This window comes from Strix uralensis, chromosome 2 (assembly GCF_047716275.1).
Source record: "Strix uralensis isolate ZFMK-TIS-50842 chromosome 2, bStrUra1, whole genome shotgun sequence".
In the NCBI taxonomy this organism is placed as follows: domain Eukaryota; kingdom Metazoa; phylum Chordata; class Aves; order Strigiformes; family Strigidae; genus Strix; species Strix uralensis.
In genome coordinates this window covers 49,818,183-49,841,937 of record NC_133973.1, presented here as the reverse complement: position 1 = coordinate 49,841,937, position 23,755 = coordinate 49,818,183, and the positions used below count along the sequence as shown (strand labels likewise).

Sequence of the window (23,755 nt, the reverse complement as noted above, 5' to 3'; positions counted from 1 at the left end):
GCTGTCTTCAAATGCAATGTGTTGGGTTTTTCTCAAGCACATTTTGTGTACGTAAAGCCCAGTTGGCCAATTCTGGCTGCAACAGCTGCATAGTTTGAAAAAACAGTTCAAGGCCCCATAGTGGAACACTTGAAATGAAATGGAATTTGGCCTTTACTCTGACCCGCACTAATTAATCTCTTTCAACAAAGCCAGCATATACCTCTGCTTTTCTACTGAATCCACTCTGGTGGCTCTGCCTCCTACAATGTGGTAGTGGCTATATTCTTCCTTTTACCATGAACTAAAAATGCTCAACAGTACATCATCAAGGCTGTGATGCTTTGATTGTGAACTGCTTCTGTCAAGCTTAACTAATTCCTCTAAGGTAACATGTCAGTTGCCTCCCAGATAGGGCAAGTCTGTAATGTGCACCATGAGGACAGCATCTTCTGAGGAAATGTCTTCTGTAACTAATGTGTTGGTGTAACCTAATATGTTTTATATGCATTATTTTGTTTTTTACACTTAAAACTGAATTGTATTTTCTGTCTGCATTAAAAGTATCAGTAATTGTTTTAATACATTTTGAAGTTACCTAAATGGAAGAAAGACAAAATATTTTACAGTGCTCAGACTCATTGCAAGCAGGTCTTTCAGCAAGCTTAGGCTGAATGTGTGCTGACATCAGGCTGTTTTGTTGTTCCAGATGTTTAGTGACACCTATGGAACTGGTTTTGACTGATGCCAGTGAAAACTAGGCAAAATGTGGGGGCTTGTGTGTTTATTGAATAATCAAACCTCAAGAAATGGGAACTTCTTGAACCAAGCTGTGTGGGGAGAAGCTGACATAGTACTATTGATTTTAGCTCTGATCAAGCACTCTTGCCTAACTCTGGCATAATGAATGAAAGTGAGAATTGTGTCTGCTTGCGAAAGAGCAAGGTAATATGCATGTGCTTGTATTTGCGAGTGTACATTCACGTGCACGCACGCCCACTTACATATGTAGACAGACTTTTTCTAGAAGCTGGGACACACTTGCCATGGTTCAGCCCGGAGCATGTTCCAGAGGGTTTGCCAGCTCTTGTATATGGGTTTGGGTGGAAATGTTTGTGCATTGTCCTGGCATTGTTATAAGTGCCAGAATGATCCCATTGTTTGAGTAGAATCTTGGTCACAGGAATTCTGAATGATTGAAGAATGATTTAAAGCATGTTGCATTTAATTATTACTTTTTTCCCCCTATGTCTATTCAATGTTTTATGAATGTTTAACAGAGTCTTTGCACAGCCTCATTAAGTGCCTTATTGGGCTTTAGTAGCCAAGAGTGCTGTTAGCAGTTCCAGCAGTAAGCATGGCCATGTATCGTGTACCTGCCAAAGAGCTGCTGGACTTATGATGAGCAAGGCAACCAACTCCTAGCACACTCATCAGAAATACGTGTCAAATTCCACGAACTTTTGTTACTGATCAGCAGTATCAGAAGCTGATTCACATGTGCTCCATGCACCTTTTCAAATACTGCCAGAAATGGACTTCTGCAGCTGTTGCCTGCAGCTGTTTGTGTTTTAGCCCTAATTTCATAGTTCTGTACATGATGGAGAAACCAAGATGAGTTACAGATTACAACCAGGCTCTACAGCCAGAGGGAAGGACACTTATACTATGCCACAGTGTAAATAATCCCATAAACCCAAACTTAAAGAAGTCATTCTGTTGCTGGTAGCAACAGATTTTCTTGCCGGAAGGATCCTGTGCTGCTTGGGGCTGAGTCCAGAGGAGTCCTATAGTTGGAGCTTGCTGGTTCTTGTTGGGATATATCCACATTCCCATAGCCCTCGCCTTCTCTTTGGCTGTTTGGGAGAGGGGACTCTCTTGTCTAGCCTCTCCCTGTTATCTGCTTCCCTATCTCCCTTTTCCCTCTTTCTGCCACAGTTTTCCTAAGGGAAATAACTGGTTGCTGCTTTGCACTGTTTGAAAGCTGTTCTTGGTTTCTGGCCTGATGTTGTCCTTGAAAGTGATCATACCTTGAAAGCAAAATGCTGTTAGTGTAACACTAATAGAATGCGATATTCAGTACATGCTAGTACTTCTCTAGGGAACAAAACTTTAAAGTTACAAAGTGTGGGGGAATTTGCGTAGGAATATGATCATTTAATGTTGGTTGGGGGGGTATAAAACTGATGAACAGTATGCATAGGTCTAATAACTATTCAGCTTTTGTACTGTCAGTGGTTCAATACTGACATAGAAGGAAAGCCATCAGGCAACCATAGCAAATACCTGTCAAAGAGTCTTTTTGAGATTTACTCAGCGTTCGTACCACGGGCAAAGGTGATCACAGCGTGTCCATGCATTTTCTGTGTCAATACCCTGCCCTTATTGGCAGCCCCTTTGAGACTCCTAGCGATTTCTAATACAAAGACTCAATAGCACCATTGTTGCTTAGATATCTTCTTAAACCTGTGTTGGTAACAGACTTGTGCTGGGGATTGTTTATAACCAGGGATCTGCTCACACTCATGGAGTCATTTGTGCCTGAATGGGAACTCTTGTACTGGGAGGTACATGGTCCTCCTGGTTTCATGGCATTATTTCCCTCTTCTTCCTCAGCTGATGGATGTCAAAAATCATGGGTTAAATGTGGGACAAGTAGGCGTGTAAAAAGAAACAAATGTTTTTTTCCTGTTTTGTGCCAAGCAGAGATGAGAATGTCCTCCTGGAGCTTGCTGGTGAAGAGGGACAGGAATAAGAAATGAGGACATTTTGTTTGCAGGACCCCAGCCAGGCTGTAGAGGGGGTTGAGGAGAGAGGGTTTCAGGACCTTCAAACTCTTGAGACTTCTTCTGGATCGAGTGCGTTTTCCCTTTATACCCATCTGGCATCCAGGACAACTTGTGTGCAGGTGCTCACAGGGGAAAACCATTCAGACTCCAAACTGGTAACTTTGTCATCACACACACTTTGTGACATATGCCTTTCTTCTCTCTAGTTGTGCATTTTTTTATCAGGATGGGTTGGGGCCCAGATAAGAACTCATAAATCTGCATAGAGGTAACTCAGACACATAAACTGCTGTTGGGAGCATGAGCATGGAGCTGCCTCTTCCTGCATCCTTATATTTTGCATGAGAGCCCAGCTCTGGAGGAAGCGAGAGCTCCTCAGAGGGCTGAATGTCAGAGTCAGCTCAGAGAATTCACCCTGAAATGATCAACTTTGTTACTTGATGAATGGGGAAACCTTGCACCTGGTGACAGGATTATCAAGTCTAAGACAGAAACTGAGAAATCCATATAAATAAGGCTTTTTTTTAAAAAAAAAATTTTTTTAGTCCCCACTAACTTGAAGTGCCAAATAGATACTTTCCACTAAGCTCATAGTAGTACTTGACTTGGAAGAATAGGATCATCTCCTAAGATTCACTGCGTATCAGCAAGGACTGAAATATCTTGCCTGAAAAAAATAATCTGCTTTCAAAGCAGCACTATTCTGTAGGTTGTGCTGATTATTGCTTTGTGCTGCATGACTGTGATTTTTGGCACACAGTGTCACATACCAAATTCCCAAAATAAAATGCTACATGATATTCTAAGAGCTCTTAGGAAGCTTTAAAAAGGGATTTGTCCGCTGAGTGTGTATCTCTTCTGGTGAAGCCAAATGATGCAGCAGGAATGGTTTAAGAGGAGGAAACTTAGTCAGCAGATAATTAGTCTTTTTATATAAGCACAAGGAGAAAAAAGAAAACCTTCCATTAGTCTCGTATTTGTAAAAGTTGTCAGCAATCCTGCTTTGATTGTAAAGGGTTTACAGCTATATGTTTAAATAACTAAAACATCTGTTCAGCAACGTTGTGAAATCCTTGTGTTCGGAGCGCCTGATAAGGGGGACTGCTGAGCGATTGGCTCATAGAGGCTCTACAGGCAGCAAGGGCTGTACGTACAGTGGTCACCGCTTGCCTTTCCTCCTCCTGGTCAGAGGAAAACGTAGGAGACAGCTACTATTTTACGCGTGATTTTCCTTTGAGAGGGAGAGAGCAGGAAGTGCCTAGGAAATGGTTCATGACAGAAACCTGGAGTTGTAAATAGGAGAGAGGAGGAGGAGGAGACCTCATGGGTGCAGTTTGCGAACAGTTGAAGTACTGATACCACAGCAGCAGAGGAAAACCAGACTTCTGCAAGAGTGAGCACATCCCAAGCCATCCCAATGGAAGGAGAGACGGTACCCGAAGCCAGGAGAGCACCCAGCAAAGCCACACGGATCGCCCTCGGCATCTTTGTGAGTGGCACTGTTGTGCTTGGCACTGCACTTTTCTTGGGTAAGTGAAAACGTTGAGGTTAACCTGAATGCAACCCTCCCCAGCCTGTCTGCTTGGTGCTGGTGTTTGTGCTCCACAATGTCTTTTGGTGAAAATCTTTGTCTCATCTTCTTTTTCCCCTATTTTATATTCATCCTGAAATGGAAATGTGTCAGGAAAGGGATTTGTTGTGGGAGAACTAGACCTGGAAAATGCAACATGAGCTCATGCAACTTTTTGAATGCTGAATTTAAATTTGGATACTCAGGTGAATGTGTTCTAGCCAGAATTGAGTTCTTACACAGAACGGGGAGAAATGGGTAAGATTATGCATATTAGTAATGCTGATTATGAACTCACAGATTGGGACTTATGTGGACTAATATTCTCTGTTTCCTGAAAATGAATCCATAGTGCACACATTTTATGGAATCTTTTGGGTTTTCCTTCATTTGGTTTTCATTTAGGGCTTGACTAAAATTCCTGTAGAAGGCTTCAATAATGCATATGCTTGCACATTTTTTAGATCTTTCTGTTCTTCTATGATGAATTACAAACTCATCTTTGCAAAAATCATAAAGAGTGCATCTAGGATGAAATTAAAATGTTTTGATCAGATTTATAAACTGTAACTAGACACAATAGAGCAGGAATTATTTTTTTCCTCTTCAGAATTTGGAATCATCTGTAGATTGGTTTTGTTGGAATGTCACATGGAAGCATATGCCTACACCTATAAAATGATGTGAAGAAGTATAAATGTACCCAGAACCACCAAGGAGAGAAGAGAAAACAGTGTTGTATCCTGTAAGAACTTGCAGAGACAGATCCTCTTTTGGAATAATTCAGCCCAACTTTTCATTTCTTTAGACTAACACAGATTTCCCTGAACTGGAAGGAATTTAGCCTCTAAGCATATCTTGTGATTCCCTCCAAACCTTAATGATCTTGTGATCTTGTTTGAAAGATCTGCTTCATTTATAATCATAACAGAGAAAATTACACCAGGTTTTCTATAGAATATTTAAAGAACCAGGCTCGCGCTCAGTTAGTGTTTTTCTGCTCTAGAGCAAATTCTACAAACATTTGCAGGCAAGTAACTTCTGTGTATGTGAGTAATCCCACTCAATTCACCAAAACTCTTTATAAACATGAGAAGGAATGAATCTTCAACTTGTTAGTGCAAAATATTGTTTCTAGATGGAAAATAATGTTTTTCACTTAAATAATACAATATCAAGCACCAGGGAGTAATGGACAGACTTTATTTCTTTTTTTTTTTTTTTTTCTTTAGCACTAGTTTGTTTATTGCTTGTAAAATGCAATAGATGCTAACCACCGTAGCTTGTCAGAGATAGAAGTGCTTAATCCATAGACCAGATGTGAAAATTCAAGCAAATATATTAATTCTTAGAGGTAGTTTTCTAAGTGTTCTGAGGCCTGTTCTGTAGCCAGGGATTCAGTGTCAAAATTTTCATTGGCATAACTGCTAAGAAAATAAAAATGCTGGCCTTGGGTCAACCGAAATGTTTTTAGGATTTTTTTTTTAAAATGTCTGAGGTTTTCAACCAAAAGAACAAAGAAAAAAGTTAAATTGTTTTGCTCTAACATTTTGTCAATTCAATGTTTTTATGTTTCATTGTGACACTGTATTGTGTTTATAAGTTCAAGTTTAATTCTTTTTTAGTTTTGTTAAACTGTAGAAAGGGAGGCCATTATTTCTGATCCTGTGAAACATTTCAGGGATCTCAAGATGACCTTTTCCCTTCAGTTTTTATTTACTTTGTGAAACCTGCTGTTTCTGGTAGACCTGAAACAATTTCCCTTCAATTTTCCAGCCTGAGGAATCTAGGAGAATCATGTATTTCTATTTACTGTTACTTGCTCGTATCAGCTGTAGCCGTACCGTGGCTTCAGCAGGGAGCTACCAGGGGAGTCAGTCACTTGGCATCATGTGTGGTCCTGCCTGTAGTTCTCTGGATGGTGGTGTGGGCTGTGGCAGGACAGGAGTCTTCTCCTCCTTGGGAGCTGGGACCAAAGCAAAAGGTAGCAGATTGTTGTCCAGTTCCCTTGGGCATGCAGTCAGGCAGCTTTGAAACTCAATTTGGTAGCCTCTCCTCCGGACTTGGTAGCCCTTTGGCCTTCTCAAATTATAGGAACATCCACATTATTTGCATCTTCATATTCATATATCTTTTTCCCTTTCAGATTTTTGGGGATATTTTAATTACAGTGTATATTTGCTTAAGAATCTGGAAACAGGCTTATGAAGGAAGAAGCTAGGACACTAAGTGTTATAACCACAACTGTAGGTAATGATGTACTGGTTAGTTCTCTTAACAACAACAAAAAAAAGTCAAGAGAACAAAACCAGGCAAAGTTTTTCAGTCAAAATTAGCTGTTAATTAAAAGGGAAATGTTACTACCAAACAATTTTTTTTTTTTAATTTGCTCTGGTGATGAATTTGTAAATGGAACAAAACCAGTTGAAATGGTATTTTGCTTTTGTTTGTAAGTATCAAAACCACAAGGGCTACCTCAGATTCTTTACTGATTCTTTTTCATTCTCCCTCATTTTCCATCAAGTGCAAAAGAACTAAATGGTGTCTGGGATTTTCCCCCTTTTCTCTGCCTTGTTAAGACAAAAAAATATAGCAAACTTTCAAGACCTGGATGGGTTCTAAAAGGCAGGGAAAAGGTGAAACGGAGGGAGTGCAACGCTTAATTAATAGGCACATTATCCATTATTTTTATTTCATGTGACTCAAAATCATATTCTGGAGACCGCCACTTCTCTTTTGTCTACTGTTCTTCAATATCCTAATTACAATCTCCATATGCCTCAGAATCTTGTGTATTTCTTGGCTAATTTACAAACGTTGTTGAAGTGTTGTGTTTCACTGAGTCAATGAAAGCTTTGGTAAAGTTGTACAGAAACAGTTTTACATTCTCAGTTTCTAAGAAAGTTTGAAATGCAGCCATTTCTGTTATTAATTCTCATTAAAGCTATGAGGTTGGAAGAGATGAAGTGGCTTTATTTTCAATTCTAGCTTTAGATTTTTTGTAGTAAAATTTTCCTGTGCTGAAATCCATTTCACATTTTCCTATCCCTTTTGAACAATATATAACTACAGGAGAAATTGCTTTATAACTGTCAGCACTGGTAAAGCTACAATACCTTCATATATTCCACTGTTGGGTTTTTTGTTTGTTTTTTTTTATTTTTGCCATGGACTGAGTTATTAAGATAATGAATATAATGAGACATTTCTTTATGTCTGCTGAGCACACCTACTGAGTCTTATTTCATCCACCCCTTGGGACTCTCCCATCCTCATCCCATGTATCAATTATCTGCATATTTGCTGCATGACAGCAGTGTTTGAAATTAGCAATTTCTATGCTTAAGTTTCAGTGGCAGCCGTAATACACATAAAAAGATGAGCAAAATTAACTGACAATTTCATAGTTCTTGTCAGCAAGGTTTTTGGAAGCAAATGCAATTACAATACTTTTGGGAGCCAATTTAGGCAGAAACTGCGTTGTGCCTTATAAACCACAGCTATTCCTGCACCACTGCTCTCTGGTTTATTCCAGGCTGGATAAAGGGACCCTGAGAGGGCCCCATCAGGGCTGGGTCATGCTGGTGGGTGCAAGGAGCTCAGTGCTGCTGCAGGAGGAGGTCCAGCAGGGCAGCGCAAGCCCCGCAGCTTGGGAGAAGCTGTGGAAACCTGGCAGAAGGTGTCTAGAGAGGTCCGTGTTGCATTGCCAGCTGTGAAAGGTGCATCTCTGGAGGATGATACCAACAATGCTCAATTGTTTGTATCGTGGTGGTGCTCACTGTCAGTAAGACTGAAGTCTTGTTACTCCAGGCACTGTGCAAATGTACACTGAGAGACAGCCCTTGCTCGATGCTGTCTACGAGCAAAGACAGGGGAAAGAGAAAGCAGGACCAGGAGGGGAAAATTATTTCTTATGAGCTGCAGTATTTACTTAATATGCTTTCTAACAGTTTTAAATCAATGTAGTCAGAGATGTATTAGGGCCAGAGCTTGGACTGACATTTGAATGATCGAGTACACAACATTTGGCGGCAATGGTCAAAATTCATTACAAATGATCTCACTATGGTTTTCCATTTTGCAGTTAGCCAAGGTCTTATAAAGTTTCATCCGAAGCAACAGTACTGTTTGACCTCAGAATGCATTGAAGCTGGTAAGCAACAATTTTATTCTCTCTATTATGTCATGATTATAGTATGTTAAGGAGATATTTGTACTGTTTAAATTTTTTCCATGATAAATTTTACTCAGAAATCTTCATTAATACTGGGGGAAAAGAAAACACCTAAACTTTTAAAAAAGTCCCTGTTTAAGTTTCTACAGATCTGTATATTTTCTACAATTAAAATTCATGTTTTAAATTGTTTTAACTCTGTTTCACCCAGGTTAACTCAAAGTTTCCCATAGGGTTTATTTATTAATAAGAAAGAAAATGTTGGGTGACTTGACCTTGAGGTGTATTTTATTGTTTCCTTCCCAGTAGTAAGAAAACGAGCAAGTGATTTGTTAAGCAGAGAGATGCTTTGGGGCCAGATCTTGCACAGACTTGCACAATTGTAATGTGGTGATTACAACTCAAAATCTGCAACTACTTCTATATTGGCAGGCTCTTTTCCCCACACAGATACATGTGGTAACCCTTACAGAGCTGGGACATCTATTAGTATTCAAAGCATGCTAAAGGGACCGGACTTGGTAGGACCTGAGAGCCACCCATTTTGCACTGCTCAGTTTTAACAGCTTTGCTTGCACTAAGTCAGTGAGTTTTATCACTGAGGGTAATGAGAGCAAAGATCAAACAATAGTTACCACATCTGGAAATCTGCCCCTAGAGCTGTTTTATTTGAAACAAAATGGACATTGTGTGAACTTGTAAGAGTATTTATTTCCATTCTGAACTATATTAAGCTGATACTGTGAAGTGTTTGACTTGTGTTTGAAATCCTGACAAATTCTGTGGGGCTCCATAAATTGAAAAATTTGCTGATCTCGGCATTACCAGGACGTTTTTTGCCATTCTGCTTCCGCTCTGAGCTGCACTGACAGTGCTCTTGGCTCCTCGGGGCACCACCCTTTGGAGCTGATTCTTGAATGTGTAAGGTGGGATGACTAATCAAAACACCAGCCTCACAAAACCACAACAACAACAAAAAAGAGTGTAGGGGCTTCAGCTTCAGAACAAAAAAAGTCACTTAAGTTTGAATCTGAATTGGCTTTCTTCTTCTCACGTGCACACAAAATAACACAGATTTTTTTGTAAACTCAGCAGAAGCTGGGATTTTGCACCTAGGCAAATTTGGACACCTACATGACCTGACTTTTTAGCTCAGAGTGCTCTGTGTAGTGACTACATAGTGTCTCGAGACCTGAACCCTGCCTTGCTGAACAGCTTTTCAGGAGTGATAGAAAATTGCCAAGGACAAAAATGTCTTCAATGTAGTCAGTTTGAGAGTTTCTAATGTGAAAGAGAGAATTACAGCTGAGACATATAAATATCATAGGAAGAGTTACTCTTAAGTGGATGAAGAAGAGTTACTGGATGCTAGAAGTAGTACCATAAATTCTGTAAAAGTTATCAGATTTCCTGCTAGGATTTTTAATCAGTTATTTGGATAAGCCTCAAAGCATGTGGTCATTTAGCCAAAAAATGTCCAGTATCCACATATTCTGTGTTACTCGACTCATGTAGATTTATGCCACAATCACTATAACGCATGAAAGGCGTAATGGTTTTAAACTAAAGGAGTGTAGATTTAAACTAGATATCAAGAAGAAATTTTTTACAATGAGGGTGGTGAAACACTTGAACAGGTTGCCTAGAGAGGTGTTAGATGCCCCCTCCCTGGAAACATTCAAGGCCAAGCTGAACAGGACTCTGAGCAACCTGATCTAGTTGAAGATGTTCCTTCTTGTTGCAGGGGGGCTGGACTAGATGACCTTTAAAGGTCCCTTCCTACCCAAACCATTGTATGATTCTGTGATTAGATACTTATAAGCTATTAAGTCTCTGGCTTGTCAGACTGATCTCTCTCTTAACTAGTCTAACCTGCAATAGTAACTGGTGGAGATGCAGTCACAAAATGTTGCTGAAAATATTACAATTATCTTTTCTGATGAATGGTAAATCAGAACTTGATGTGTTTTCTTGTGCAGCTATTCAGCTAAAGGTAAACAGTGCATAGTATCTGGAATGCTAATTACCATCTGCTTGATATATATTGCTGCTGAATTCCTTGGGAAATTAATTCTATCATGGTGACAATGGAGAGCCTGTCATCAGGTGTCTGGGTCCAGCAGTTCGTGTTCCTGTGGTGCTAGGTTCAGTGGTCATTGCTGTACGGCACTCAAGAACATTTGTTGCAGATATTTTGTCTTTTTTTTTTGCTTCTCATGTAAGTACTGTTAAATGCTAGAGCAACTGGGTGGTATTCTTGCTGTTCTTTAAAAAATGACAGAGATGAGGGCACACATCAGTCTTAGAACAGCAAGGCTTAGCTTGCAAGTAAGGTCAGTATCACATTCCAGAGACTGGTAAATGATAATCATCGTTTCTGGACCATGGCCTCGTGTAATTCTCTGTTTAGGAAAAAGTGTTCCACAAAATCTATGTGGTGTCTTTTTTACAGCTGCTGGCATCCTAAGCAAGATAAATCAATCCGTAGATCCGTGTGAGAACTTTTATCGATTTGCATGTGATGGCTGGATATATAATCACCCTATTCCTGAAGATATGTCAAACTATGGTGTTTATCCTTGGCTGCGACACAATGTGGACCTCAAACTAAAGGGTAAGACATTTCTGAAAGTGTTTGGTTGGCTTGTCATGGTAGCTTGTTAATTGGCTGGTTTTGAAATGAATAAAGACTCCAATACTTCCTTCTGATCACTGGATAATATCCAACAGCCCAACTTGATGTTCTCTTTTAAGTATATCTTTGGGTTTTTTAATTGAAAATAACATTGAGACATAGTGAATTATAACAGAAACAGAACCTGTGAGGAAGAATACCACTGCTGGAAACTCTACCAGTTAAGAATGGAGGGACAAAAGGATACTCCTTATGCTAAAGGAAAAGGTGAGGAGATTTGAACACTTTCCCCCTTGCAGTAGACGGATAGACCAGAGTGCAGGAGCATAGCACGCACATTTAAGAATGCCCTGGATCCAGCCAAACATCAGTTTAACACAGCACTCTGTCTCTAACAGTGGCCAATAGCAGGAAAAGAATATAATAAGGCAAAACCAGAGTGATATTTTCCAGTATACTTACCTAGCTGTTGGCAGGAGGCAATTTACAGACTTCCGGAGACGGAGGTTGTTTGGATATTGTGTTTCCTTCACGTTGCCTGTTCAATTGCCATTGAAGTACCTGAGCTATCATCAGTGAAACAGAAAGCTTCTTAAGAATGTGTGTCTGGAGGAAAAAATAGCCCCAGGGTGGAAATGTGTAGGAAGGGAGGTATTTTAATCTGTGTGTGACTTTGCACTATACTCTGCAGCAAGGCCACCTCATCAGGAAGCTGTGCAGACCAAGTGGGGAGAAAGGGTGGTGATTATTGTTAGGTAGGAAAACCCTGCCAGATTATAAGAATCTTCACTAAAAACAAGTCATGCAAAAGAAGGGAGACGCACAAGATTTATTATTGCTGTGGGTGTGCTTGAGCATTACACACCTTGAGTGTGTTATTGACCTATTAGTTGACATAAGAGCCTGCTTTGAGCTCACCACAGAACAGAGGTCAGTTTTAGGATGTTGTGCTTAAATATCACATTTATTTTTCTCTTAGATTTTGTGCATATGTGCATGTGTAGGCATCAAAGCGCTTCTCCACTTGCTTTCTTCAGTCATATTGTATTCAATTTTCGCATTGTCGAGTATTTTAAAAGCTGCATTTGGTTTCAGAATATGAATTCGGAATTTCAGCATAGGATACGATCTGATGACTGCTGTTTTAAGTCTGCTGAAGATGTCACAACCAAAGGAAAAAAATATTGCCAGAGCCTGTTTTAAGTTATGCTTTGCATTCTAATTGTTCTGTTGCCAGAATCGGGCTGTATTAGATAACTGCACATCCTGCATGAACCACAGCCACAAAGAAGCCAGTCCTAATTGAATATAGAGTAGCAAGCTGTGACTCTCATCCTCAATTTCCTCTTTTGACAGAGCCTAATCAAGGATATCATGCTAAGCCACATTTTTATATGGTTTTCTTACTGCAGTCCCTTTAGAAGTTGCTAATCCACAGCTAGGAAAATGCAAGACAAAGAAAGAAACATCTAAGTGAGAAGTATTTGCTTAATGGAAACTCCATATCAAAAAAGGGTGTAATGAAGTGCCTGATAACTACTTTAATAGGAGGCCTAAACTGCTCCTTGGCATGGTACAAAGATTTGAAATGTTGGGTGGTGTAGAGGAGTTGATTTAATATAACATTTGTCATCTCCTCCTTAACTTTTTACTTAATAAACTTTCCAAGAGATATTATCGGTAATTAAAAAAAGAAAGGAAAAAAAAAAAAAAAAGTTTTGAATGTCAGTGTTAGTAGCTGAAATAACAAGGCATAACTTCAGCCTCTATGTATGTTTGTGTTTTAACTTGAGTTACTGCAATAAATTAGCTTGACACTGAGTTACTCATTTGTGGATGACCACAACCTTGCTATCAAAAGTTTTAGCAAGATGAAAAGCTCTTGCATAGAGAAACATATCTATGACTGCTCAGACCTCAAAAGACAATATAATATCTCCTTCCTAAAGAACTCTTAGTGGAACTTTGTACTTCATTGTAAATGTCCCTGTTTGACACTCAGTCGATTAAAAAAGCCCCAGTCTTTTAAGAGCTGATTATTACGCAAGTTCTAAGTTCTGAAATATTTGTCATATTAAAGAAAACTATTAAAGTGATAATATGGCTTGCCAGAAAGTCACATTTTTCATATTTGATATTCTTTGATGTTGTGATATAGGTGGAAGACTTTATTCAGGCAATATATTAAAAAATTATGTTACTTAAAATAAATTATTTGAACATCTAATCTGTTTTCTGATCCCTGAATGTTCCTGAGCCTTAGGCAGAAAGGGAGTTTGGGTATTTGTGCAAAGACCTGTGTATGGCCTTGGTTACACAAGGGTATCTTCAATCTTCTGGAAGCTTCATTTTTTGTTCAGGGACAATTTCTACAGCAGGAGATCTTCCAACTGATAATGGGTAGCAAGTATAAGAATTAGTTTTGCCTTACCAGAAAGTGGTAGGTATAAACTGTATAATGTACTGAACCTTGCGTTAAGTATTACCGGGTTTGAGAGCAAAGCTTTTATTTTTTTTTTTTTTCTTTTTTGTTGAGATTGAAGACACACAAGAGCATATAGCTTTGGAGGTGTCAGCTTCAAGAAAGGGTAGAACATTTTCTGTATCAGTGGAGGTTTTTGGTGCTTTAATGGGGAATTCCAAAGAGAGGAATGCAATGGGTCAATGGAAAATAGCCAAGAACTACTGGGTGGTAGCTTTTTTGCCTGCATGTCTGGTTGATTGAATGAACAGGACAAGAAACGTTCATTTCAGGGTTCTTCTAGATTTTCAAAACTTAATGTTATAGTTAAAAATCCTATTTTTGTAAGATTTGGGTTTATAATGGAGTAGAAATAAATATATGTGTGTGTGTGTTCGTGTATAACGCTCCCATGGCTTTCTCTAGCTGCCTTAGGATGGATTCAAACTAAAAGTATATCATTTCCCCTTTAATTTCTTTTCCATCCTTTGTTTGAGGATCACTTGGATTTCTTTATTTGCTCTCAGAGGAATCCACAAACCACATGTGTAACTCACTTTGATCTTCTAGATACACAAAATGGATAAAATCCTAGCCTGGTGAAAGCAGTGGTAGGTCTTTCCTTGGACATCAGCAACAGCAGGATTTCATGCATTGTGGAGGAATGTACAGAAGACAATTGTAGGTAGCCAAAGATATGTCAAAAGCAGAGACTTGTGGTTTTGGTTATGACCCCAATCCATGTAATGGACAGCTAATATTTAGGTTAAAATTTCTAGGTTCCTTATAGAACTGTTCTGGGGAGGACTGAGGTGCTCTGTCTTCCAGTTAACCATTCCTGGCTGGACAGACTGTCCCTGACTTGAAGCCAGACTTTCATTTGCAGATACACTGTTAAAAAGTGCCTCTCACTGGTTAAGAACAAACACTTTTAGTGCCAATGGGCCTCTGAGGAAGGTCTTGGAGTCCTTCAAAATGGAAAAAATGGTTTGACTGTGGGACTTGTTGTATGAAAAAAAGCTATGTCAAACTGCAACTGTGTCAGCCTTATGTCAGGTCAAGATTGCAATGTCTCTGTGAGTTAATAAATGTTTTTCACTTACCATAAAATTTCCTGCAAAGCTATTTGTGTTCCTGCTGAATTTTTCCATTTTGTTTGGTGATCTTAATTAAAAGTTTAGGAGCACTATTGTCCTGCCATTGAAATGCAAGTGGCTTTTTGGGGATAATTCAGAACTGGAAGTCTGAGGCAAGTAAATCAGTGCCTATTACCTGTGGTGAATGTTGATCATGAATCAAGCAGTTTCTTTTCCTTTCTCTGAATTCTGCAGAACAATGATATACAGCTGGGGTGTTGTGCTCTTTTTTTTTTTTTTTTCCAAGTGACCATGCAGGAAGCAATAAATCAAAAAACCCCCAAACTACACAAACTTTCTTAAATCTCAGCACTGCAAAGGAGCTGATTTAAATTACATGAATAATTTGTGAACATGTTTTCCAGGCCTTTTAAATTTAATTTATGTCTGTGGAAACCAGTTTACAGATTAAGTCTGTACTGATCCTGGCCCAGTGAGACACCTACTTCAGACTAATTTGCTGCACTAAGCTTTCTAGTGTGGCTATTTTCTGAATGTCAGTCAATTTAAAGTGAGGAATTTCCAATGTGGCAAAGAGAAAGAAATGGAGGCCTTTTAAGAGTATATGGTGTGTGGGTTTTTAAAGAACACGAGACAGACAGCAAACAAAATAATTTGGCAGCATAGGCAACTTTTCCCAAGACAATCTGCAATGGTTTTCTTTAGAAAATAAACTCTTTTTTAAGTAAAACCAGTAAGGTAAAAATATCTCAGTATGGAAATTTATACTATTTAACCATACAATAGTCCTTTCAGACAAATCCTAGAAGTTGGTGTTGAGCGGCTGCTGTTGTGCGCAGAGGACCCTTGGCCACAGGTCTCTTTGGGGCTGGTTTCTCTTCTCCCACACTTCAATATGTGTTCAGTTGGGACTACTGGGATGGCTTGGATGTGGTGATGAAATCTGTAATGTAGCTGCTGACACTCATCTCTAGGTTTCTGTATTAGCTGACCAGTCTTTTGTGATTTCTTCCTTCAGAGGTAGCTGGTTAAGAGCTGTCCCAAGTAAGAGGGAAAATACCAGTGGTAATTAGAAAAAAAACACCTCAGAGGGTATTTCTGTTATTGCCTCCAGTATCTTGTTGGATAACTGCTCTTGGATAATCAGATAGCAGCAAATAACAACAGTGCTTAACACTGTTTTACTTGATCCTTTCTACTACAAATAGATCTCTTTTCAATGGTGCAGACACTTTATTTCAGTGCTCCAGATCTTTCCTATAATGGCTTATTCATCTAAATGTAAGGAAAAACATAAGTGGCACAAGTCAGGCAAATCACTCTGGGCAACAAGTTAATAGCTTTTTGGTAATATGAAGTACCTGAGTCAAAAGGTGGAGAAGCGAGGACTTTTTCCAGGCCTTGTGGCTGCTTGAAATGAAAGTTGTATTTGTAATGGGTGATTTTGGGAAACCATGAGTACAGAAAGGAGATAATTTTGGTTCCTAAATGAGGTTTTAAGGCAGCAGAGTAACTGAGCCACAGGATTCCCACAGCATCTCCTTGGTTGGGAGACCAGAGCGACACCCGCCTGCGAGTCCTGTGCTGGAATGGGAGTGGGGCTTACCACACGCTGCCATTCCACGTGTGGCACAATATTCCCCTTGGATTTACAGTGAACCAGTGCTTTGGCTGTTGCCTGCAGAAGGATAATATGTTCATATCTGCAGATATTAAATTTCAAAATTACTATATGACTGTACTTTGGACTGGTAATTTTGCAGAAAGAGGATTTATACCTTGGAAGGCATAACAATCCACGACATCTGATTTCCGATTTTCTGACTAACAAAAAAAATTACACAAGTACACATTGAAAGTATTAATATAATGAAATAAAGCTTAATGCTGTCATTTAGTACGGAGCTCCACCTATATTGTAACAATTGGGGATCTTGCAATCTTCTGACTTAAATGCAGTTTAAACTCTTGTGCCTAATATTATAATGACATGTGTTATCCCCTACGGCATAATAGTTGGACGCTAGAGGGTCAGGGTATGGAAGGAGAGAATATTGCTCAAAAGATTAAGATTTATTATTGCAATTAGATTTATGAACAGATTATTTTTGGTTTTGTTACACTTTGTGTACAGTTATGTTAGTTGACTTTTGGAGGAACTCATATGATGTGCTTATCTTTTCATATACAAAGTCAGCGAGTTTACAAAATGCTGAAACTGGAAACAAACAGCACTGTCATTTAGGAAATGTGCTGTATATTAGGTCACTGAGCAGCACTGGGAAGCATTTATGTAAGCACAGCTGTTTGAATGCCATTTCCGTAAGAACTTCCATATTGCCAAAATGGATATTCAAGAAAAGGATTGGGGTATTTATTCTCAAGGGGTGAGGGGGAACCCTAAAACATCAGTATATTAGTTGGGTTTATTTGTGTAAATACAGCATCCGTTCATGAAATTGGTGTTTGGGAACATTTGTTTGATTTACTTGATTTCTGTTCCTTGCAAATTAGAACCTATATGAATTGATTAATTACTAAATCTTCATGAATTCCTGCAGACATGCATATTAATTACATCCTCATTAATGCAAAATTAATTCATAATGATTAAATGTTCTATTAGAATGTCAGAGGAATTAATAATGATGGACTGGTTATTTTTGAGAGTCACCAGTCTATCCATGGTGAGATGGACACTGCCGTCAAGGAACAGGCTGATGGACATTAATTGTATCAAATATGGAGCATGTTTGCCTGACTTGATTAATGGTGTGTTGATCATCATTAAATGCCTTTAAAAAAACCCAACAAAACAAACAAGCCAACCAACCTCTCCCCCCAAACCCACAGAATAAAACAAGGGGTGGGGGAGACACAGTTTATCAAAACAAGGCAGGCTTAGATTAAGGCATCAGATCCACAAAGACAATTCTGAGAAATGAGCTCCTGGAGCTGCAGAACAGTTTTTCTTTTTTTTTTAAAAAAAAAAAAAAAAAAGTTAATGGTTTGAAAATATTGAAACTATTATATTTAAGGCATATCTGAGGCTGTAAGCCAATACAAGGTCTTCCAAAAGGTTCCAGTAGCCCCATTCATTGGTAACCTGGATGCTTCTGCCTTCCAAAGAGGTGGGGATATACAATAGGGCAGGTGGCAGGACAATCTGAGTTGTGTCTAGTACTCTTCATTATTTCATATTCTTTTGTGAACAAGGAGTTTGCCCTTATGAAAGTTGCTTGGAGTGATTATTTTGAGTCCTTATATACTCCAGTAAGATGATTCTGGTGGCCTGATTATTTACAATGGGGAATTGAGTGAAAAAAGGTAAGAAAGTAGTAGAAGGCTGATTAAGGAGGGAACACAAAATATGTGAAAGTGTAAATAATATATGCCTTGGTAAAATTTAAAAACTACATTATAAGCAACAGAAAAGTTCATTGACTTGCTATTCTATTTTATTTTAGACTCAAAGAGAAAAGCTTTATTTAGGCAAGAATAGTTTTAAGCATATGGAGAAAGATTTTTGCAAACCTTTGATGCTAGTTTGTTTTTCCATATATATATTTAGCAAACAGTAGAGAAATCTGTACCATAATGCATTAGAAATTTAAAATAGGTGTTTATAAAATGCATTTAAATAATTTTTGTAGTGCATTAGGCTCTGACTTCTTCTCTTCCAGTTCTCTGAAACTGAGAAATGTTTACAGCCACCAAGAAAAAAAAAGGAAGAGCCTTAATGTCAGTAAGATGTTGTTATTTTTAAAAGTTATTTAAATATAGTGGTGAGAAAATTTTTCATTGTTTGTCTTTTTAGTTGTGAGGGAGTGAAAATTACATCTTTAAACAGTTTATTTTCTTATTTTGGAATCCTGGAAATAAAACTTTATTTAAAACCCAATCATCTGCAGCTCACTTCTTGTAAAGAGTCTGGTGGGGGATGAGGACTCTAGACTGCTCATGTCAGACTGTGCACCAGACACCTGAACTAACAAGAAGCACTGCCAAACAATTAGCAGAACTGATAGTTTACATAAATAAATAAATTTAGGTTAGTTCATATTTTAGGGAAGCCTCAAAAAAAAAAATTTCTATTAATAGTTAATAGAAGAAATGGGTTGTAGTGAACACTGAAGTTGCATAGCAGGAGAAATTCTCAGAAGAACTTCTGTTTTAAAGGAAGAAGGAATTTAATCAGGCCTTGAAATTATGTATTTGAAGTTGGCTTACACTGGTGACAGAAGAGAGCTGTAAGCAGGCTTCTGCGCCGTCCACTCTGCAGTTTGTCTCTGTGGTGTTTTCCAGGCTGGCGAGAACTTGCTCTTCTCTTCTCCGGAGGCTTCCAGATGCAAAGCAGCTCTGAAATGGAAGCTGAGCAGATGTATTAGTGTGGGAGTTTGACCTGTGCTAATAAACCTGCTAAGAGAGATAAAGTTGTATTGAAACATTATACGTTGAGTCCTACAGCAGGAGATGTCTATGTCTTTGTCAGGAGAGTGCTCTGAGAGTACAGATTTAACTCTAAGAATAATCTTGGCTTGACTATACTTGTCTTGTTCCCAACAGATATGTACAGCTTTGAAATATGTCAGTTAAGTCTGTCTCTTCCTTTTAGAACATATATATAAAAATATATACTCCTCACCCTCCCCTCTATACTCCTCTCCAGCTATAGGGGTCAGTTTTCCAAACTGATGTGTCGCGAGAGGATATTGGACCTGCACAACTCTATGAGAGTTGTAACAAGCAAAGCCGTTTATTCTTCCAATAGTACATACTTATGCTCTCGCCAAAGCTCTTACTTCATAATTAGCAAATCAGCAATTAGACAGTTATCAACCTTTTCTCCTATCAGCAGACCGCTCTAACACGCGCTGTGCAGACCAATCAACTTCTTGTTCACGCGCTGTTCTCGCGGCCAGCAGTAACTTCTCACAGTTCAGTACTTTTCCACAGTTTTAGTGTTGCAGCTGTCCGTTGTTTTCCTCTGCCACCTTAGCACAGCTCAGCAGTCTCTTATCTTTCTCCCAAGGCCTGTTTTTCATCAAAGCCTAGCTGTTTCTCAGAGGCTGTGCAAGGCTGACAGGCCGATGCCTCCCACATCTCCCCCTTCTTTGTTTTATAGCTTCACTTGCAAGACTTGTTTCAGAGTTTTATCAATTAGGGTTTAGAAAAACTTCAAAAAACATAGCATACTTAAAATAGTTTCACAGAAGGCTAGGAACAATACAGCAGTTACAGTTACTAGTTGAAAAGACTAGGACAGTCTTTGACTAAGTATTACAAAATAAAGAAGATACAAAATAGCACACTTACTTAATGGGGTACTAACATTCAGATCTGCAATTGCTGGGGAACCCTGGATGCAGCGAGGATTTAGAGTACCCTTCCTCGCAAACCAGAAATCCTACGCAATGCGTCCATCCGTAGGTGAGGCATCCAACATCGCTGCAGGCAGGTCCAGCCTCTAAATCAACAGGCCAAAATAATTGGCAATTTTCTTTGAGTGGAAACATCTGATCTCATCCTCCTGTTGGGTTCCACCCAAAGCCTGGCCACCACTCAAGGGGGAAAACCAAGGGAGTTTCTAATAAGGTTAAACACTTGAGTTCTTAATTCTTAATATTGTTAATCAAAGTTGAATACACACATTCTTATAGCATTTCATCCTTATTAATAACTACATTTTATCTAAGCTACATCTTTCACTAGTGACTAGTAAGCCTATATATTTCATCAAGGAGTTGCAATTACTGTTAGCATTTTCTCTTAAAAGAGTTGGCAACCATAGTGTGATTAAGGACAGACATAGTGTATTTTGTCCTATTGCAGTAGCAAGCATTACCCATACATTCTGCTTAAATGATCAGTCGAAGAGACCGTGAACCATCAGCACAGGGGCATCCACAGCACCCACAGCTGGCTCCTGAGTGTCCACCAAAAGCTGCCTCTCACGCCTCAGGTGTGGTCGCACACACCTTGCCGGTAACCACTGGGGACCGTGACCTGTGGAGACACAAGCATAACCTCTTCCCTGGGTTATTAAAGGATATGGTCCTTCCCAGTTACACCTTCCAGGCTTTTTGCTAACACTTGAGCCTTGCCCTGGACTTCTTGTTGATCTGATATCTGCGACGAGAAGTGATGCAATATTGATGGCACCTGTGAGGCAGGGGAAATGTTTAAAAAGTTCATGACATATAATGCCTTATTTAGCCTTTCGTGAGGTGTAGATAGATATCCTCCATCTCCCCCCTTTTTGTTGTTGCAATAGATGCTTTAGCGTGCCATGCGTACGCTCCACAATGGCCTGTCCGGTCGGTGAGTGGGGAATGCTGGTCAGATGCTTGACTCCCCACTGTATGGCAGGATGCAAACACTGCTCCAGAAGAGGTATCAACAGACACATGTACATATTTTAACATTCCAAATGCAGCAAAGTGAGTGACATCAGATTGCATAATTCTGAGGAGATGAGTCCCTGAAGGTTGACACCACTAGCTGTTGAAGAGAGGGAGTCCTCTGGTATTCAGGGCAAGTCGCAATGATGTCTTTAGCCTGACGCCTTGATAAAAAAACCTGGTTTTGTATTGCTTTGGCATTTTGGTGGAAAAAATGCATGTGAAAGCCAAGCTTGCTCAAAGACATTTGTATTAGCCACTGTAACATGTGCATAGTAACCGGAACAATGATACACACAGGTTCCTGTGCTAGATCCTTAAGGTAGCACAGCTTTGGCAAGGGCCACTGACCCACCCACACGGGTGATTCTGTTTTCCAGGTTAGTTTCAGGGTGGGTTTCAGGGTGGGTTGTGCTGCAACTAAGACAAATTTGATCCAATTTGAGTTCCCCATCGAGCCATACAGTCATGACCCCATGATGTAATAGGGGTTTCCAATATAAATGGATGAATATTTGCTACCCAGTTTTCTGGGCCCCTTACATGAATGAGATCTTTGCTTTGAAATGTTACAGCATGACCACCAACCCCAAAAAGCACTTGAGTTAACTGAGCTAACAGCCAATCTGCTCGCAGATATTACAGTCACATCCACACCAGTATCTAAAATGCCTGTCAGTTCAACAGATTCTTCTGCTTTAGTGAGGGTACATTTTATCAGAGGTCGACCTTGTGTCACTGTCTGAGCCCAAAATATTTGAGGAGTATCTGCTGATCCAAATCCTGAGTCACCCCGGCTTCTCAGCATACTATTAGGGGGAGCCGCAGTAAGATAAACAAGATGAGCAATTTTTGACCCTTTTGCTACTGAACATGGGGGTCCAGGGGTCCAGGCCATAATTCTGATTTCCCCTTCATAATCGGCATTTATGACCCCTGGTAAAATGAACAACCCCTGTAAGGTTGTAGATGATCTTCCCAGTAATAATGCACTCCTTTTTTTTTTTTTTTTTTTCTCAACAGTCTATATACTCCTGTTGGTATCAAGGATACCGTGGTATCTAATGATGTTACTGACTCAGAGGCTGCTAAGTCCACGCCTGATCGGTATCGACTAAATTATTATAAACCACTACTGATTGCAATATTTGATTAGTATCTTTTTGTTCACACTTGCGCCTGGAGGTCCCCCTATCTTCTTCCAGTGTTTAAAAATACAGCCTAGGGGACTCTTTTTGACTATTCCTCCACTCTGGCCGCTTCCCATCTTGTCTACTCTACCTTAAAACGCTACCTGATTAAGCTGACAATACCCCTGCAGGCAGATGGTACAAGGGTGCACTCTCCCCAGAGAGTATGCACCTAAATTCAAGACAACAATTAACACAGAATTACTGCCTCCCACTAGAGGAGATATCTCACCTATGACACTTAAAACACTTAACCCGAACAAACAGGCAGCACCGGTGACCCAGACGGCGGGCACTAGGACGCTCTGCACTAAGGAATGTTAACTGGCCCTGCACTACCCCCCCACTGGTACAGAGTCTACCCTGCGCTTCGTTCCTCTGCAGCCGCTTCTCTCATGGGATAACTGCTGGTCAGAGAACTCCGCACTCCGCAGCTGCAGCCAGGCTGCACCTCACACACACAAAACAATCACACAACGAGGCCCCTTACACTTATTACTCACCAACATAAAATGACAAATACTACAAACATCAAAACACCATTAAGAATATACAAAGCCATTGCTAGTTGATTATGTGGTGCGTCCAGAAAATTCCCCCTTCTTTGTTTTTAAATCAAGGCCTTTAGTGTACTGACCATCAGAAAGGTTTAAAGTTAGTCCTTTTAGAATGGACAAGGGACTCTGCATCACAGTGTCAGCACCTTCTGTAAAAACTGCCGCTTTTGGTGTTCGGGGGAGGCGGGATGGACGATCGTGCGGTGCCAGATGGCCGAAGGCAGTCGCTCTGCGGCAGGGGGGCTCGGGGAGGCCCGGGGCCGCCGCCGCCAACTCCGCACTTTAAGTGTCCGAAACCAACTTTCAAGTGGTCGCCAGCTCACTGGCATGCTGATCCCCCTTGGAAATAGCATCCCACAACCATTCACTTATTTCAGCCCATTTTGCTGGTTCAAAGGCTGTGAGGGTATCAGCAGGATAGCCATGGTTTCTGCACCATTTAAGTAACCTTCGTACAGAAGTTTCATTATAAGTTATCCCTCTCATAGAGAGTATATGCAGCAGGAGTCTGACAGTGGCCGTCTCCTCTGCGGACTTGTTCTGCCCCATGCTGCCCCCGATTGATCACCTCTCCCGGGTGAGTTTCCGTCGATCGACTGTTCTCCTACCTCCCTGCCTCAGTCCCGCTGCAGGCAGTACCTCCGATCGGGGATCCTCCCGCAGCGTCTTCCGTGCTCCGTCCTGGGACATCGGGGTCACCATTTGTCGCGGGAGGATATTGGACCTGCACAACTCTATGAGAGTTATAACAAGCAAAGCCGTTTATTCTTCCAATAGTACATACTTATGCTCTCGCCAAAGCTCTTACTTCATAATTAGCAAATCAGCAATTAGACAGTTATCAACCTTTTCTCCTATCAGCATAAGACCGCTCTAACACGCGCTGTGCAGACCAATCAACT

General features: G+C 40.0%; 1 protein-coding gene and 1 long non-coding RNA gene across 4 annotated transcripts in view; one reads left to right on the top strand and one right to left on the bottom strand.

Moving 5' to 3' along the window:
• Positions 1-3,920: 3,920 nt before the first annotated feature.
• Positions 3,921-23,755, top strand: part of PHEX (phosphate regulating endopeptidase X-linked) — a 112,905-nt gene continuing 93,070 nt past the window's right edge. Inside the window, exons 1-3 of the mRNA XM_074860930.1 lie at positions 3,921-4,297; positions 8,423-8,491; positions 10,965-11,126. Of these exons, the coding sequence (XP_074717031.1) occupies positions 4,186-4,297; positions 8,423-8,491; positions 10,965-11,126 (343 nt within the window). The 5' untranslated portion in view covers positions 3,921-4,185. The remainder of the gene's footprint in view (positions 4,298-8,422; positions 8,492-10,964; positions 11,127-23,755) is intronic.
• On the bottom strand, positions 15,359-23,722 carry LOC141939257 (uncharacterized). Of its 3 annotated transcripts, none has more exons than XR_012627529.1 (3): positions 19,546-23,722; positions 18,936-19,076; positions 15,359-15,740 (listed from the first exon to the last, which is right to left on the bottom strand). It is a non-coding gene; the product is annotated as an uncharacterized LOC141939257 (long non-coding RNA). The 3 variants fall into 3 exon arrangements; XR_012627528.1 differs by having other exon boundaries at positions 18,936-20,172; positions 20,551-23,722; XR_012627527.1 differs by having other exon boundaries at positions 18,936-23,722.